We start from the raw sequence: 16,824 nt of genomic DNA, 5'->3' as shown, positions 1-16,824 counted from the left end.
CCTGCATATTCATCATCTTCGGATACAATAAACGGGAAAGATCTAAGTTTTCTGAAATTCTGAATAGAAGAACTTTATATTATACTTACTTATTCTGGACCTGTTTGGGGACATACCTAGCATAAAAAAATATCACCCAAACCGTCCTCTCCGCTCCTCGCACGACCTCCTGCTCTCTAGCTCCCTTGTCTCCTCCTCCCATGCTCGTCTCCAGAGCTTCCCCCATCCTCTGGAACTCTCTACCCCAATTTATTAGACTATTGCCTACTCTGCTCACTTTTAGGCGATCTCTGAAAACCAATCTCTTCAGGGAAGCCTATCCTGCCCTCAGCTAATAATGGAATCTTCTACTCCTCCTACCAGTCCATCCCCCACAGTTATTACCTTTTGTACCACTAGCCCCTCACTCTTAGATTGTAAGCTCCCAGGATCAGGGCCCTTCTAACCCTCTTGTATTGAACTGTATCGTTGCTGTATTGTCTCCCGTTATATTGTAAAGCGCTGAGCAAACTGTTGGCGCCATATAAATCCTGTATAATAATAATAAAACTATTGGAGACAAGCTTGGTGCAGTATTCCATATGTTGATTTATGTGGACTATGATGAGTATCATAAGTGTTTTACATCTACTGCACTCACTTCGGCCCTAATAATTGGAATATTTTTGTAATGTTTACATACAGTACATTGTTTTGATACCTTAAGGGTTTTTTTTTAAAAAAGTCCAATATTAAAAAATATACCTGAAATCTGGGTATCCTCCAACTAGTTGCTTTAATACAATATATATTTATGACAAAGCACTAGGCATGCCTTGCTTATCTCTCTCCCTTCTGCCTGGCAGCATGCACCATGCCGATCCAAGGTACGTTGGTGGACATGCAGAGCCAAGGAAACACTTGGGTACTTTGTTGCTTAACTGAATAATTGTCAGTCAAACTATTAGAGTGAAAACTGAAAAATAGCCTGGTAATGATGTGGGTGTGGAAGAAAACGAACTCTCTTGCGCTCTGTGACCCAACCCGGAGTAGGTAGATGGAACCAGGACTTGAAAGTTTCTACCACCAGTGCATATGGGGCTGTGCAGCTTAAAACAAGGCTGGGGAAGCCCGACCACTACTGTGAAGCGAAAACAAGCAAAAAGCGCACCAACCTTGCGCATTACCTCAGTAAGCCAAAATGTATTAGTTACAGAATAATACTCACAAACAATGAAGTATATCAAGCATGTAAGTCCTCAAAGGGACTAGGGATAAAAGCAGCCTGCACGAGTCCCATCATAGGAGTGGACACTCAGGGTACAGGTGACACGTTTCGAAGGGCGTCCCTTCTTCCTCAGAGCTTCAGAAGCGTAATGCACAAGGTTGGTGCGCTTTTTGTTTGTTTTCGCTTCACAATGATGTGGGTGTAACATGGCGGTCCTCATCTTTATGGGCTTATCTGAAAACTATTCAAAAACCATGGTCATTAACATGGAGTTGGCCTCCTTTGCAGATAGAACATCCTCCACTCTTCTAGGAAGGCTTTCTACAAGAATTTGGAAGGTGTCTGCGGGAATCTGTGCCCATTTAGGAGGTCAGGTACTGATGTTTGGTGAGAAGATGTGGCTCACAATCAGTGTTCCAATTAATTCCAAAGGTGCTCATTAGGGTTGAGGTCAGGGTCACCAGAGTACCTCCACACCAAACTGGTCAAACCGTGTCATTATGGACCTGGAGTAGAGCAATTGAACTCAATTTGTATGGAAGGGGGGTCCACACACATTCGGCCATTTACTTTGTATTCTTCTTACCTTTGGTATGAGCCTGTCCAGATATACTGCTCTTCTCTCATGTGATGGATGGGTTGAAAGCACTTCTGGGATATGAGGCTCATCTCCATAAGTCTCCATCACTACCATCTGTTTCCAGAACACAGAGCTGGCCCTCACATCAACGCAGGCCTGGGGACAAACCAGAACAATAACCTTTAGGAAATCTCTGAATCATAAAAAAAAATATCCTACTGCAAGTTTAAATGAAAGAACAATTGGTAGAATGGGACTAAGCATTGTCACCTTATAGAAGGAAGTGTCTGAACAAGGACTTCTGGAATGGTGTTAACATGTTAATGATTGACACACAGGGTTTGACTGATGGCAGCAGGAGCCAATGGTTACCTCTGATGCCTGAGTCTCCTGTGAGAACAGGAAGTGATGGGAGAAGAGCTGCAGCAGGGACAGCGCTGGATTGATCAGAGGACTCGGGTAAGTGTTTATGGGTGGCACAATAAGTGGTAAAACTATTTTTACCCTAATTCAGGGAATGCATTAACCCCGTCGTGACTAAGGGTAACGCAAATCTTAAAATCAGTGCCCATCAGTGATGCCCGTCAGTGCCACCTACCAGTGCCTCCTCATCAGTGCCACCTACCAGTGCCTCCTCATCAGTGCCGCCTATCAGTGCCTCCTCATCAGTGCCACATACCAGTGCCTCCTCATCAGTGCCGCCTACCAGTGCCTCCTCATCAGTGCCGCCTATCAGTGCCTCCTCATCAGTGCCACATACCAGTGCCTCCTCATCAGTGCCACATACCAGTGCCTCCTCATCAGAGCCACATACAGTGCCCATCACTGCAGCCTCATAAGCACACATCAGTGAAGGAGAAAAATCACTTATTTAAAAAATTTTATAACAGAAACTAAGAAAAAAAATTATTGGTATCCATTGCTATCCATTATGCTCAATCCGCAGATCCGATCCATTCTGCGGGGATCGTCGGCTTGCTTTACAACCTACCTTTTTGTGGCACAAGTCCGGTGTCACCCGATGCGGCGCGCACCCCCCGCACCTGCCTCGGGACACCGCTGCTTTGCAATCACTTTAAGGAGACTACCGCCAGAAGGTGCTTTTAGGGCTATTTTGAATTTTCCAGCTCATCTTTTGAAAGCTTTAAGTAGGCTTCAGAGCTAAAATGTGCATTTTGAGATAAAAAAGGCCTGGCAACAAAAGGGTTAAACACGTGGTCAAAAAGCAAATGTTTTTTGTCTTACCGAAAAGCTTGTACTTTTATTTTGCCACCTTTGGAATTCACTCACCTCCACCTTTCACCGGTGGAGTAGTACCACCATTCACTAGTGCAGCTCTGCAATTTCTTGCCGGCTCGGCAGACAATTATTCGGTATGATCAGACTTCTAATCAGATGTGTACGCAGGGCACGGCATATTTATGCGTTGCTTATGTAGTAGAGGTTTTCGAACTTCTAGAGCGGCCAGGTAAAGCCATTCTAATAAAATGCTTATAAAAAAAAAGAAAAAAAGATCCTTTTTATACTTTGGCGTAAAAGTAGGACTGGCGGGTGTCACAACATGACCTTTCAATTCCCAATTAAAGCGTGACGGACGGCAGGAAAAGTGGCGGTGGTTTTCGCGATGGCAGCACAGATGGCAGCAGTGATTTAATGCGACAGACAGGCACATAATAGTGATACATCGCGGTGTAATATTGCGTGTACGGCGCGATATTCCTCCCCAGATCCTCGTCCCGAGTCCTGATGAAGAGAATGACAAAATGGCCATCACATCATAATCCGGAGTGATGAATCGCCTTTGGCTCCTTCGCCGCTTACTCGAGATTACTATATCAGCCTGATCACCCTCCATTTTCAATCCATTGTCATTATAATTCTTGGACTTACTGGAAATCCTTGTCTCTGCTTCGTGAAGAACTTCTGATTTAAAATACAATAATAAATATGAAAAATTTGGCATTTGAACCCAGACGGGGGATGGGGGCTTCTAATTGCATGGCACTGATTTTCAGAGGGATATTACTACCTGCCCCAGAAAATAAGTAACTATCATTATTGTCCCAACTTCTCAGTGACCCCAACATGCAAACCTGTGAAAGCTCTGGCCCCCGTGTTCCTTGGTTCAGGCTCCCACTCCTGAACTGGATCCACAAGGCAACAATGGCAGGAGCCTAGCAGTATCGGGGCAGGTTCATCTAGCATCCAGGGCATGGATGCAGAACTGCGCCCCGCTGTTAATTCATATTGTAGAATGGGTTTACTGCCCTGTGTTCATTCTCTGTTCCCTTGCCCTGCTGCTCACCCCATCTCCTGGAATCCAGGGGGCCCAGCTACAACCTTCAATCACCTGCAGAAAACAAGACAGGTTGTAGACCAAGTGGCAGCAAAAACATGTTTAACCACCTCCCGTCTGACCGTTGTATATAAACGGCTGGACGGTGGCAGTGCAGGGTCGGGGGGCCAATTATAAACGGCCTCCCCGCCCCCTGCGAGCACGCAGCACCACGATCCAGTGCCCGCTGTGTCCTCCGGACAAAGTGGAACACCGACTGTCGTACGGGACCTCTCTGCGAGGTCCTGATCATGTGATCACTGATTGGCCAATCAGTGATCACATGTAGAGTAGTAAGCAAGATGTCACTTCTGACATCATTGCTTACTACGTGTGAAATCTGTGAATGATCACAGAGGTCACATGGTACAGGGCTATTCACAACAGCCTTTTACCATGTGACAAGCTGTGACCAATCACAGCTCACACAGTAGTTCTCAATGGCTGCAAGAATGCAGCCAGAGAGAAGGAGCCAGTGTAAAAAAAAACAAAAATCTTCAGCACCCCCAACTAGTACAGTGTCACCATGGTGACATTGTACTGCTAGGGTGACAGTATGTGTAAAAAAAACAAAAAAAACAAAAATATAAAAAATAAAAATGTAAAAAACTTTTTAAAAATTATAATTTTTGGTTATAAACTAATTTGGGTTATTTTATTTTTTTTACTAAAAAGATAACGGAATAAATTTTGGCCAAGATTTATGCTAAAATATTATTTGCAAAATTTTATAAGAAAAACACTTTTTTTTTTTTTAAATTTTTGGACTTTTTCATTTACATAGCAAAAAAAAATACAGAATCCCAGCGGTGAATAAATACCACCAAAATAAAAAGGCTTTATCTGTCTCAAAAAAATGCTATAAAAATTAATGACCGCGCAATTGTCATTCAAAGTGTGATAGCGCTGAAAGCTGAAAATTTGCCTGCACAGGAAGGGGGTAAAAGTGTCCGGACATGAAGTAGTTAACAGACCTTGCCACCACATCCTGCCCTAACAACTAAATGCATATACTAATGATAGCAAAAAGCATAAGGTCCGACCTATATCCCATTGAAATGCTGCGCCATGTCTTGAACCAGATCATTTATACAAGACAAAGCATTCCCAGAGCGCTAGTAGTGAGTCAGGTAACAGTAAGAGGACTCAAACATGATTGAGATAACCGCAGACCTATATTCAGAAAAAAAAAAAACTTTTACCAAGTTCTATCCAAAGATATTATGCAGAAATAAAACTTCCTACCTTATGTTTGCTCTGTTGGGAGTGAAACCTTGAATAGATCCATGCAATAAGGCTTTAGTTATAAACTGTATATGAGATTTTGTATATACACTCACCGGCCACTTTATTAGGTCCACCTTGCTAGTACCGGGTTGGACTCCCTTTTACTTCATTCTTCATGGCATAGGTTCAACAAGGTGTTGGAAACATTCCTCAGAGATTTTGGTCCATATTGACATGATAGCATCCCACAGTTGCTACAGATCGTCGGCAGCACATCCATGATGTGAATCTCCCGTTCCACCACATTCCTAAGGTCCTCTATTGGATGGAGATCTGGTGAATGTGGAGGCCAGTGGAGTACAATGAACTCATTGTCATGTTCAAAAAACCAGTTGGAGATGATCTGATCTTTGTGACATGGTGCATTATCCTGCTGGAAGGAGCCATCAGAAGATGGAGCCACTGGAGTCATATAGGGATGGACATGGTCAGCAACAATACTTAAGCAGGCCGTGACATTTAACCAATTCAATACCGGGCACTTTTACACCTTCCTGCCCAGGCCAGTTTTCAGGTTTCGGCGCTCTCACACTTTGAATGACAATTGCGCGGTCTTACAATATTGTACCTAAACTAAAATATTATCATTTTCTTCACACAACTAGAGCTTTCTTTTGGTGGTATTTAATCACCGCTGGGGTTTTTATTTTTTGCTAAATTAACAAAAAAAGACCAAAAAGTTTGAAAAAAAACACACATTTTTCTTTGTTTCTGTTATAAAAGTTTGCAAATAAATAATTGTCCTTCATAAATTTAGGCCGAGATGTATTCTGCTACATGTCTTTGGTGAAAATAACCCAAATTAGGATGTATTTTTTAGTTTGTAGGAAAGTTATAGAGTTCACAAATTATGGTATAGATCTGAATATTGATCAATCCTGAAGTACTGACAGCCAATCTAATTTCTTGAGGTTAAAGAATGTCAGAATAGTACAGATATCCCCCAAATGTCAGAACAGGACAGATACCCCCAAATGTCAGGACAGTACAGATATCCCCCAAATGTCAGGACAGTACAGATATCCCCCCAAATGTCAGGACAGTACAGATATCCCCCAAATGTCAGGACAGTACAGATATCCCCCAAATGTCAGAACAGTACAGATATCCCCCAAATGTCAGGACAGTACAGATATCCCCCAAATGTCAGAACAGTACAGATATCCCCCAAATGACCCCTTTTTGTAGAGTAGACAGTCCGACGTACTTCTTAAGAGGCATGGAGAGTTTTTTGAAGTTGTATTTTTTTTGTCATAATTTTTCGGAACATGAAAAAATTAAAAAATTAGTTTCACTGTTTTTTTTTTACATATTGTCACCAGTGCAGTACAGCGTCATCAAATAACTGGAATGGCGGTGATCATGAACACTGACTGGTGACAGTATGAAAAAAAAAAAAAATATATATATATATATATATATATATATATATATATATATATTTTTTTTTTTTTTTTCCATCATTGTTTATTAAATTTTTTTTCTTTAAGATTTTTTTTCATATTTCACTATGACCAAAGTAGTAAAATGTTACCATAGTAACATTGTACTACTTTGGGGAAGTGATCAGTATTTTTTATTTTTTTTTTTGCATTATTTGCTTATAGCAAAGAATTACTTTGCTATAAGCAAGCATTTACCTGAATGACATCGATCCTTTTTTTTTTTTTTTTTGTGCTTAGCTGTGATTTGGCCACAGCTAATCACATGACATGTGCATGTGATTAGCTGTGACCATTCACAGCTAGACACTAATATACAATGGATGGCATGAATGAAGCCATCCATTGTATACAACTGTCACGTGACCTGCTGTGATTGGTCACAGCAGGTCACATGGTACCAGCAACAGGGGCCGATACTCAGATCTGTCATCGGCCGTCCGAGGTACACGGCCGGTGACAGATCGCACCGCTGCGCGGCTCTGCAGGAGCGCAATCTGCGCATGTGCGGGAGGACGCCATATGGCGTCCACCCGGAACGCTGATGCCATTCGGCCATAGGGCAGGCGGCAAATGGTTAAATGATGCTCAATTGGTACTAAGGGGCCTGAGGTGTACCAAGAAAATCTCCCTCACACTATTATACCACCAGCCTGAACCGTTGATACCAGGCAAGATGGATCCATGCTTTCGTGTTGTTTACGCCAAATTCTGACCCGACCATCTGAATGTTGCAGCTGAAATCGAGACTCATCCGACTAGGCAACATTTTTCCAATCTTCTATTGTCCAATTCTGGTGAGCCTGTGCGAATTGTACCCGTCGTTTCCTGTTCTTAGCTGACAGGAGTGGTACCCAGCATGGTTTTCTGCTGTTGTAGCCCATCTGCTTCAAGGCTGGACGTGTTGTGCATTCGGAGATGGTATTCTGCATACCTTGGTTGTAACAAGTGGTTATTTGAGTTACTGTTGCCTTTCTATCATCTGGAACCAGTCTGCCCATTCTCCTCTGACATCAACAGGGCATTTTCCTCCACACAACTGCTGCTCACTGGATAGTTTCGCTTTTTCAGCCCATTGTCTATAACTCCCAGAGATGGTTGTGTGGGCAAATCCCAGTAGATCAGCAGTTTTTTAAATACTCAGACCAGCCTGTCTGGCACCAACAACCATGCCACGTCCAAAGTCATTTAAATCCCCTTTCTTCCCCATTCTGATGCTCAGTTAGAACTTCAGCAAGTCATCTTCACCACACGTTTAGATGCCTAAATGCATTGAGTTGCTGCCATGTGATTAAATGATTAGTAATTTATAATACCAATAATTGAACAGGTGTACCTAATAAAATAGCCAGTGAGTGTGTGTATATGATCTCCATGATTTGTAAGGACAGCACCAAGTCTTCGAGGCATGGAATGAACAAGTTGGCAACATATTGCAACATTGATCTCTTTCCATTTTTCAAGAACGACCTCTTTTAGAGCCTGGATAATGGATGGAGAGTGAAACTCATCTTGTCTCTTCAGAATTCCCCATAGGTGTTCGATTGGGTTCGTTGGATCATAGTCATGTTGGAAAAGTGCATGACGACTACGGGCACGGAGTGATGGTAGCATCTTCTCTTACAATATAGAGCAGTGCATCTGTGAATTCATGATACCATCAATGAAATGTATCTCCCAAACACCAGCAGCACTTATTCAGCCCCACAGAAGGACACTGCCACCACCATGCATTTTTCTTTGTACTCCTCACCTTTGTGACGGAATACAGTTTTGAAGCCATCAGTTCCAAAAACATTTATCTTGGTCTCATCACTCCAGAGTCCCAGTAGTCTTTTTTTTTCAGCATGGGCCGTGGCAAATTCTAGGAGGGCTTTTTTGTGCATGTGCATCAGGAGAGGCTTCCTTTGTGGACGACACACATGCAGTGTATGCCATATTGTGTCACGGGAACAATCACCCCAGCTTGTCTTTCTACTTCTTTAACTAACTGCAGTGAACTAGCATGGCGATTATCTTCAAACCTTCGCATCAAAAGACGCTCCTCTCGAGGTGTTAACTGCCATGGACGGCCCTGACGTCTCTGTGAGATGGTTGCAGTTCCATCGTTGTTAAATTTTGTATCACTTTTATGACTGTTAAGTAAAGCATTGCTGATCTTCTTGTAGCTTTCACCTTTCTTGTGTAAGGAAATTATTTTCTTTCTCAGGCCTTGTGACATTTCTCTTCCATGTGGTGCCAGTGCTGACAGCATGAAATAGGAGGGGTCTTCTCTGTTAAGTAACGCCCTTTTACAATCAACTGTCTTTTGGACACCTGTTTAATGAATAATTAGATACACCTGTAGTTGTATTCTTGTTAATTAGGATTTTGTTGTCTTTTATTGGGGTGTACTTTTGCAACATGTTATTGAATGAATTTGTTAGGAAAAATACTTTGTGTGTGAAAATTAACAAATCTTGTTTGCAATCAATGGCAGACATTTGGGGGAGTATTTCGTAGTATAGTATCCCATAGAAAATGTTGATTCTGAAAGGAAAATAAACATGTACTGTGATATACTGAAGCAGAGTATGATCCCTTCATGCAGAGCAGTATTCCAAGATAACGACCCCAAACACACCTCCAAGACCACCACTACCTTCCTAAAGAAGCTGAGGGTAAAGGTGATGGACTGGCCAAGCATGTCTGCAGACCTAAACCCTATTGAGCATCTGTGTGGCATCCTCAAACGGAAGGTGGAGGAGCGCAAGGTCTCTAACATCCACCAGCTCTGTGATGTCGTCATGGAGGAGTGGAAGAGGACTCCAGTGGCAACCTGTGAAGCTCTGGAGAACTCCATGCCCAAGAGGGTTAAGGCAGTGCTGGAAAATAATGGTGGCCTCACAAAATATTGACACTTTGGGCCTAATATGGACATTTTCACTTAGGGGTGGACTCACTTTTGTTGCCAGCGATTTAGACATTAATGGCGGTGTGTTGAGTTATTTTGAGTGGAGAGCAAATTTACATGTTATACAAGCTGTACACTGACTACATCACATTGTAGCAACGTGTCATTTCTTCAGTGTTGTCACATGAAAAGATAGAATCAAATATTTACAAAAATGTGAGGGGTGGACTCACTTCTAGGAGATACTATATATAATGGATATGGGCTGAAAGTGCATACTCTCAGGTTTAATGAGGGTATGTACATCCAAATCGCAGGAAGGGTTTAGGAATTACAGCTCTTACGAGTAGCCACCCTTCCTTTATTGCTGTGAACCTACATCATGCTTTCAAAGGAGCTGTCCATGCAAGTGAAACAGGACATTGTAAGGCTTCAAAAACTAAGCAAATCCATCAGAGAGATCGCAGCAACATTAGGAGAGGCCAAATCAACAGTTCGGTACATTCTGATGAAAATCAGCAACATAAAAAGGCATGGACGTCCACAGAAGACAACAGTGGTGGATGATCACAGGATCCTTTCTATGGTAAAGAAAAACTCATTCACAACATCCACACAAGTGAAGATCACTCTCCAGGAGGTGGGCGTATCATTGTCAAAGTCTACAATCAAGAGAAGACTTCACGAGAGCAAATACAGAGGGTTCACCACAAGGGGCAAAACAATCATAAGCCTGAAGAATAGAAAAGACAGATTAGACTTTGCCAAAAAAAATCTAAAAAAACCAGACCAGTTCTGGAAAAGCATTCCTTGGTCGGATGAAACTAAGATTAATCTGCACTAGAATGATGGGAAGAAAAAAGTGTGGAGAAGGCTTGGAACAGCTCATCATCCAAATCACGCAACGTCATCGGTAAAACATGGTGGAGGCAGTGTGATGGCATGGGCATGCATGGCTTCCAGTGGCACTGGGTCATTGGTGTTTACTGATGATGTGACAGAAGACAGAAGCAGCCGGATTAATTCTGCAGTGTTTACAGATATACTGTCAGCCCAGATTCAGCCAAATGCAGCAAAGGTGACTGGACGGCGCTTCACGGTACAGATGGACAATGATCCAAAACACACTGCAAAAGCAACCCAGGAGCTTTTGAAGGAAAAGAAGTGAAATATTCTGAAATGGCCGAGTCAATCACCTGATCTCAACCCAATTGAGCATGAATTTCACTTGCGGAAGGCAAAAATAAAGACAGCTGCAGTTAGAGCCTGGCAAAGCATCAGAAAGGAGGAAACCCAGTCTTTGGTCATGTCCATGGGTTCCAGACTTTAGGCAAAGCATCAGAAAGGAGGAAACCCAGTCTTTGGTCATGTCCATGGGTTCCAGACTTCAGGCAAAGCATCAGAAAGGAGGAAACCCAGTCTTTGGTCATGTCCATGGGTTCCAGACTTTAGGCAAAGCATCAGAAAGGAGGAAACCCAGTCTTGGGTAATGTCCATGGGATCCAGACTTCAGGCAGTCATTGCCAGTAAAGGATTCTCAACAAAATATTAAAAATTAACATTTTATTTATGATAATAATCATTTGTCCAATTACACATGAGCCCCTGAAAATGGAGGAACTGTGTATAAAAATGGTTGCAGTTCCTAAAATTTGTACTTGATATTTATGTTCAACCCCTTGAATTAAAGCTGAAAGTCTGTACTTCAAAGTCATATGGAATGTTTCATTTTAACCTCTTGGTGCCGGCCGCATGCAAATGTGCGGCCTCCCGGCGTCTGGGCCTTGACACCGAGCAGCCGCACATTTGCGTGCAATTAAGAAAATCATATGTGCTGAGAGCGCACGCCCTGCACGCTCCCAGCACACATGTCCGGTACTCATGGAAAGGTCCCAATCTCCTCCTGCGATCGTGACCTTTCCCGATCACGTGACCACCGTGACAGCAAATCACGGTGGTCACATGACCCAAAAACCCCGCTGTGCCTCCCAGCTTCTGAAACCCTCAAAGGGCCGGGAGGCGCTGGCGCCAAGGGGTTGATTTATTCTGGTGGCATACAGAGCCAAACGTATGAAAATTGAGCCTGTGTCCGTGTGTGTGTGTGTCCGTGTGTGTGTGTGTGTCCGTGTGTGTGTGTGTGTCCGTGTGTGTGTGTATTTTTTTTTATAATAATTAAATACTGAGGTAGAGTGCTGCGATGTTTTCAGGCATCTATGCGCAGCACCCTGCCAGCCCCTCTTACCAGCCATGATTTGCCTGCATTGTATAGAGAAGCACACAGACCCAGTAATGACATCACTGCATCTAAAACAAGGTATGTAATGAATACGAAAATGTTTTAGTTAAAAAGAAGAAAAAAAATTATATTAGCATGTTGATGAGGGGAAAAGAAGGACCCAAGGAAGGCAAAACCTAAGCAGATTAAACTTCAGCTTTAAATGGAAGAGAGAAGGAATATGTTCCAATATTCACCCTGAAAGGGAATAAGCCGTAATGATATTTCCGTTTGACTGGCATAAGATCTGCCTCTGAAAGTAGGCTATTACGTGACTTTTAAAATTGATTTCTGGAGTGATTGAGTAAAGTAGGTCATTTAAAGACGACTCCGCAGTCAGAGCAATCAGTGGCTGAGACGGTGCAGGTGGATGTGAGAGAGCTAAGAAGCTTGGACTGGGAATTGTCGGCTGAAAATGAAAAAAAAAAAAAAGCCTTGTGTGCAGTCTGCGATGACGGTGGATTTTAGGAGGACACAAAGTGCACGCAATGGAAGGACGAGCGTCTGTCTCTCCCTGGGGGTTTCTAACAGCGGCGGATTCTGTTCTGGTACATGCTACATCTGCCTTTTATTTTGCAGAGCAGGTCTGCTTTAACCGTTCTCTGGCCGGACAATGCTGTGCCTCAACCTAAACATTTTGTGGCCAGATGTAGGGAACGCCTGTACATCTCCATACACGGCTGCTGCAAGGATGTATGCTGTAGTACGCCCGTGTGAACAAGGCCTTGGCCGGCAGAAAAAAAAAAACAAACACATTAATAATTTGCATTAAAAAGAGAAGTTTTAGTTGCACAACCTTTGAAGATCTATGTGGAGGCCGCACTGTCAAGTCAAGGCCCCTCCGTATCATACGGTCCTAACTCTAATTAATGAGTGTCTCCATGCTGGACTCTATTAGCAATGGATGAATTAAAGTGGTTGTAAAGGCTGAAGTCCTTTTACCTTTATGCATAGAGTGCATGAATGTAAAAAAACCTTCAGTGTGCAGTCCCCCCCCCCCCCCACAGCCCCCATGATACTTACCTGAGCCCGATCTTGATCATTGGCTCTCCAAGATCTCTCTTTCCTCATTGGCTGAGACACACCAGCGGAAGCCATTGGCTCCCACTGCTGTCAAGCCAGCTGAGCAGCAATCCTTATGTTTATTAGACACAAGCACACCCAAATGCCATAACCAAGTGGCTTGCTGGGGGTTGCATTTTACAGAGGGGGGGTAGTGGGTGGTGGGAGCACCAGTGGGGGGGGGGGACTCGGGAAGAAGGGGGTCAGGGCTGCTCTGTGCAAAACCATTACACAGAACAGGTGTGGCAACTGCCTCAATTTACACCTAGCTTTTAGACAGTGGTCTCCAAACTGTGGCCAGTGGGCCAGAAGAGGTCCTTTGCTTGCCTTTATATGGTTCTCGGAGCACTACTCCTCACACTGACACCAAGAGTGGTGCGGAACTATTCGTCCCACCAGCACCAATGATGAGGCACTATTCCTCTCACTGACACAAATGGTGAGGCACTCTTTCTTCCACTGACACCAACAATGGGACACTATTCTTTCCACTGACACCAATGATAGGGGGACTATTCTTTCCACTGACACCAATGATAGGGGGACTATTCCTTCCACTGACAACAATAGGGAACTATTCATTTTACTGATACTAGTGATGGGGCACTATTCCTTTTACTGAATCAAGACAGCATAATCCCAACGCACAAATTCCTACATCCAAGGTTAGCTGTATGCATAAATGGGTGCTCTAGCGACCATCGGCTAGAATCAAAAAGACTCAAGTGGGAAGAAAATCACCAGCACACCAAGGATCTCCAATTAAGGGTCCAAAGCTTTAATCATCACTCACATGGTTACAGCAAGTGCGACATTTCAGAGTCTCGCAGGACTCCTTTCCAGAGCAGTCTGTATTTTTCTTGTGGTTACCTATGGGTTTCCCTTTGTATCCCGAACAATTCTTCTGGCTGCAATCTTTCTTGGTCTACCTGTACTTGGCATCAAGAGGTCCCTACATTTTCTTAGTGGAAGTGATGACTGGCATATTCAAGGCTTTGGACATCTTTTTATATCCTTTTCCATCTTTATAAAGTTCCATTACCTTGTTACGCAGGACTTTTGACAGTTCTTTTCTGATCCCCATGGCTCAGTATCTAGCCTAGTCAGTGCTTCCACGTAAGAGCTAACAAACTCATTGACTATTTATACACTGACACTAATTGCAATTTAAAAAGCCACAGATGTGGGACATTAACCTCTAATTGGCATTTTAACCCGTGTGTGTCACCTTGTGTGTCTGTACCAAGGCCGAACATTCCAGGGTATGTAAATTTTTAATCGGGGGGCGGAGACTTCTGATCCAGGGCCATTTGGGCGATTTCTGTTATTATGATTTAAAAAGGAGCCAAACAACTATATGATAATAAATGGCTTCATATGATCATCATCCTTCAATAAAAGAGCATTTTGTGGCAGATCAGTCATATTTTCAATATCAATGCCAAAATTTCACAATTTCTGCCAGGGGATGCAAACTTTTGAGCACAACTGTATCTATAACAAAGAAGAGATTGACACAATTCTCTTCCCACTCGATACTGAGAAAGCATTTGGATCCGACACGGTCAGCAACCGATTAAGAGAGGTTAAAGGACTGAAGAAAAGACAGGTCAATCTTGAACTGCATGGTCAGATGCTGTCTGAGTATTACAGATCATGAAAAATACCCAGAGGTTTCTGATCAGAAACCAGCCAACAATTGGACGCCACAAACGTGAGTTTTTTACGAGAAGTAGTGTGAAGTCTACCCAAAATTCGCTGAACTATATGTTACTGGTCATCGAAGAGGTTAAGGTCCAACTGTGTCAAGTAAAACGTGAACTGGCAGTTCTGGAATTACCAACACAAGGCAGACAAGTAGACCTCAGCATTGCAAGAGATTGAGAATGAGATCGCTACCTATACCACAAGACAAACAATCCAAGAAGGATAAATTCAAACAAGTTAACCAGGACTACCAAGAAGGTAGGGTATACCCTGGCTAACAGGGATCACTAGACCAAGAAAGAAACCACGGGTCTGCCCCTTACCTCACAGAACCCAAAAAGGGAGCCCCCAGATCTCATCTGAAAGCGAGCGATTGACAGAAAGCCTTTCCATTGACAGCATCTGGTTGCTCTACAGCCCCTAACACTGAGAACACTTCCCTTTTTCAAAGGGCTGGAGACAGCGAAGAACGAGGAAGGGCATTAAGAGGCCGGGGCTATCCAACAAGCAGCAATCGGCAGCGAACGAGCAGACAAGCCCGGCAGTCAACCTCTCATCAAGACACATCACTGAGGGCGAGTCACGCCATTTATCAAAAGACTTTCATTTTGCCCTATATCAAAGTTTAATCATTTTAACTTTGAAATTGAAATGTTCAAGTTTGAAAGGACATTAAAAATAAAACAACTTTTTCATACACAACCACGAACTATGCCATTGACTACAGAACATTCGTTCAAATGAAGGAACAAATTCATGCCTCCTGGACAATACCAGTTCATTGAAAGCTATACACGCACCTTGAAACATGACGTTCTTTCTGGTATATCCAAAAAAAAACCTGATACGCTAATTTAAGCCCTGAGGAATCTTAAGTATTGAGGACACTCAGGGATGATAAAAGTATTATTGTTAAATCCACGGATAAAGGCGGAGATGTAGTGGTCATGGACTACAAATGTTATAGAGACGGCATGTTACTGATGCTATCAGATACCACTAGCTACTCACAGTTTACCATGGATCCAACCTCACGCATCAGAAACACTTTGAACTCTCTTATCTCGAGTGGCCGAGCAAATGGCTGGATTTCACATGAGACCGCAGAATTTCTCATTGATGAACACCAAAGATCACCTGTAATATATGGATTACCTACAATTCACAAGGGTACAAACCCCTTGAAATTTAGGCCAATTGTTTCTGGTTCTGGGTCAATAACACAACCTTTGGCCCAACTACTGGACTTTCATCTTCAACCATTGGTTCAGAATTTACCTGCGTATGTCAGGGGTACAGGAGATTTCTTGGTGAAACTCTGGAGTTTTGGGACCTTTGATGTAGATTGGAAATTAGCAACAATGGACATATCGTCTTTATATACGAGCATACCAAATGAAGCAGATTTGGCCGCTGTCAAACACTTCCTATCTGCTGTTGATGCAGGAAGGAAGTGCTTGACAGCAGCCAAACCTATTCTTTTTACTATTCCTTTTACTGACACAGTGATGGGGCACTATTCTTCCCACTGACACCAATGATGGGGCACTATTCCTCCCACTGATACTAATGATGGGGCACTATTCCTCCCACTGACACTAACGATGGGGCACTATTCCTCCCACTGACACTAATGATGAGGCACTATTCCTCTCACTGACACCAATGATGGGGCACTATTCCTCCCACTAATACCAATGATGGGGCACTATTCCTCCCACTGATACCAATGATGGGGCACTATTCCTCCCACTGATACCAATGATGGGACACTATACCTCCCACTGATACCAATGATGGGGCACTATTCCTCCCACTGACACCAATGATGGGGCTCTATTCCTCCCACGGACACCAATGATGGGACACTATTCCTCCCACTGATACCAATGATGGGGCACTATTCCTCCCACTAATACCAATGATGGGGCACTATTCCTCCCACTGATACCAATGATGGGACACTATACCTCCCACTGATACCAATGATGGGGCACTATTCCTCCCACTGACACCAATGATGGTGCACTATTCCT

General features: G+C 43.2%; 1 protein-coding gene across 1 annotated transcript in view; it reads right to left on the bottom strand.

Moving 5' to 3' along the window:
- OMA1 (OMA1 zinc metallopeptidase) overlaps positions 1–16,824 on the bottom strand; it is a 113,760-nt gene that overhangs the window by 30,188 nt on the left and 66,748 nt on the right. Inside the window, exon 6 of the mRNA XM_089656553.1 lies at positions 1,794–1,943. Within this exon, the coding sequence (XP_089512679.1) occupies positions 1,794–1,943 (150 nt within the window). The remainder of the gene's footprint in view (positions 1–1,793; positions 1,944–16,824) is intronic.

Source organism: Staurois parvus, unplaced genomic scaffold (genome assembly GCF_062004578.1).
Source record: "Staurois parvus isolate SC_StPar_1 unplaced genomic scaffold, SC_StPar_1.0 ptg000917l, whole genome shotgun sequence".
NCBI lineage: Eukaryota > Metazoa > Chordata > Amphibia > Anura > Ranidae > Staurois > Staurois parvus.
Note: the sequence above shows the minus strand (reverse complement) of the source record. Positions and strands in the feature narration are given on the sequence as shown.